General features: G+C 35.9%; 1 protein-coding gene across 1 annotated transcript; it reads right to left on the bottom strand.

The window, feature by feature from the left end:
- Window positions 1–316: 316 nt before the first annotated feature.
- LOC306947834 (carbohydrate sulfotransferase 9-like) lies at window positions 317–1,672 on the bottom strand (the record flags this gene model as incomplete). Its single annotated transcript, XM_079537265.1, has 2 exons — window positions 317–1,161; window positions 1,579–1,672. The coding sequence occupies 2 exons, from the start codon at window positions 1,670–1,672 to the stop codon at window positions 317–319; spliced, it is 939 nt and encodes a 312-aa protein (XP_079393391.1).
- Window positions 1,673–2,073: the final 401 nt, after the last annotated feature.

Genomic DNA, 2,073 nt, shown 5'->3' with positions numbered 1-2,073 from the left:
GTGAAGAACAGCATTCTTCACCCTTCTCTCTTCTTCTGCCAACCGACTAAAAAAAATCTATCTTTTACAAGCAGCCTTTTTGAAGCAAACATATCTATATGATTATCAGAAAGAAAAAAAAAATCATATGGCTAAACACTGTACTACAGATCAAAGCACAGATTTGTTATGAGTGCTTACAACGAATAAAACCATGTCTCTAAACACCGCTAAAATCGCATCATCTGTAATATACCTATCGATCAAGCACCTTTGAGGACAAGTTCAAGCTCATCTTGTATGAATGAAAATTTTCACTGTTTAAGCTGCATTAACGTCACAGAGAAAAATAGTTCTTGTATTTCAAAGTATAGTTGAACAAGAGAAAATCCATTTGATATAATTTTTGTATCTTCTCAATTTGTTCTGAGCTCAATTGTCTGAGGTACTCCAAGGTGATATCACTATTAGTTCGTTTCTCTGAGCCATATCTCTTCAAGCTGGGGTACTGCAGGCTCTCTGGTGCACCAATTGCCTTCAGAACTTGCACAGAATCTAACCCAAGAGTTTCGTACTTGCCCAGAATATCATAGTGAATGTTGCAAGGATCACAGAGTAGAAACATTGGTTTCCAGTGAATGTCAAGAGTATTTGGTGGTTTCGCTGTAATGAAACTGACAAACTCCTGGAAACTCACTTTTTCAGAGGAATTTTTGTTTTTCCTGAACATTGCCTTAATCTGATTAGCAACAGTGATACTATAGTATGGCTCAGAGTGCAGAAGCTTGTCTCTGTAAGCCGACACCAGCCGTTCCAATGGATGTCTGGTGAACATCACTTTGGTGTAATTGTTTAGAAATTCCTCTCGCATGGCAGGAGGGTAAGCACTCAGCCTTTTGATCAGTGAGGTTTGGTGAATATGGTCATGCTCAATTTCAGAAGCTTCCACATTCAAGCCTTCTTGGAGAATGAAAATAGTTCTCTTCCAGTTAGAGCAGCCTACTTTGGGCACCTCACAGTAGGTAAATTTATGTTTGTGCTCCACAAAAATCTGGCTTGCAACAAGAGAATCCAATGCACTTTTTAATTTAATGAGGTTGTTCTTCTGGCAGAGGGAAGCCAGTGTGTTTCTGCGATCATTTTGAATTGTTAGCCAATCTTCAGTGAGACCAGGAAAAGAATCTGCAACTAAGGAAGAAGTTTAAACTGTTAGTGTGAAATACACATAACCTTTTCTTGGTGTAATTATCTAAGAATTACCTATGTCTATCTCCCTGCATACATAAACAAAAAAGGATTTTAAAATCAATCTTTGTTGTCATCTGACTTTAATACAGGAAACATGCAAAAAGCTAGCCTGCTTAGTGGAAAGTTCATTAAAATGAAAACTGTCAACGTGTTAGCCATACTACTCTAAGGAGGGTGTTCAAACACTTTTAATATCAAACATTTTTTGTAGCTTTCTTCCCAAACATTACTAAGACAGTTATCAGAGTGACAGCAGATTTTCTTACATGAGCTTCATAATTATTTTCTAACACATTTGGGAAGGGTAGACTTGCTTCTAGAAACTGTTATGCTGGTAAATTCTTTACTCACCCATTAGATTTTTTTGTCTTCTACAGAAAAATCCAAAAAGAAATATCCCAAAAATGAAATTAGGGAGAAGGAAAATTAATGCCTTCAGATTCATAGTATTTTCACAGGAAGGAAGATGAAAATATTTCTAAACTGGAAATCTGCCTTTTTGTCAACAAGGAAACATAACACAGGTTAGATTTTGTAGGACTGGAACAGCAAAAATGACATTTCTTACCAAGTTTAGTATGAACAACATGAACAAATACACAGTTACATATATTAACTATTTACTGTTGTCTACATTAAACTGTTACAATATTTATGCAAACGAATGCAGCATTTTTACACATTGGTTACATTCTATGGCATGTAGCCAATATTTTTGCATTTTCTTGGCTGCAAAAGATCACTCTAAAGACTGCAAGAAAACATAGAATTTGATCTTCGACTTTTAATATTTTCTCAACTCCATCTCAACTCTCCCTTCATCATGTGTTCTATTGACAGAGAATC

The sequence above is a fragment of the Tetrao urogallus genome (genome assembly GCF_951394365.1).
Source record: "Tetrao urogallus genome assembly, chromosome: 6".
NCBI classification, from domain to species: domain Eukaryota; kingdom Metazoa; phylum Chordata; class Aves; order Galliformes; family Phasianidae; genus Tetrao; species Tetrao urogallus.
The sequence above is the reverse complement of the archived record's forward strand: the minus strand, read 5'-3'. Positions and strand labels throughout refer to the sequence as shown.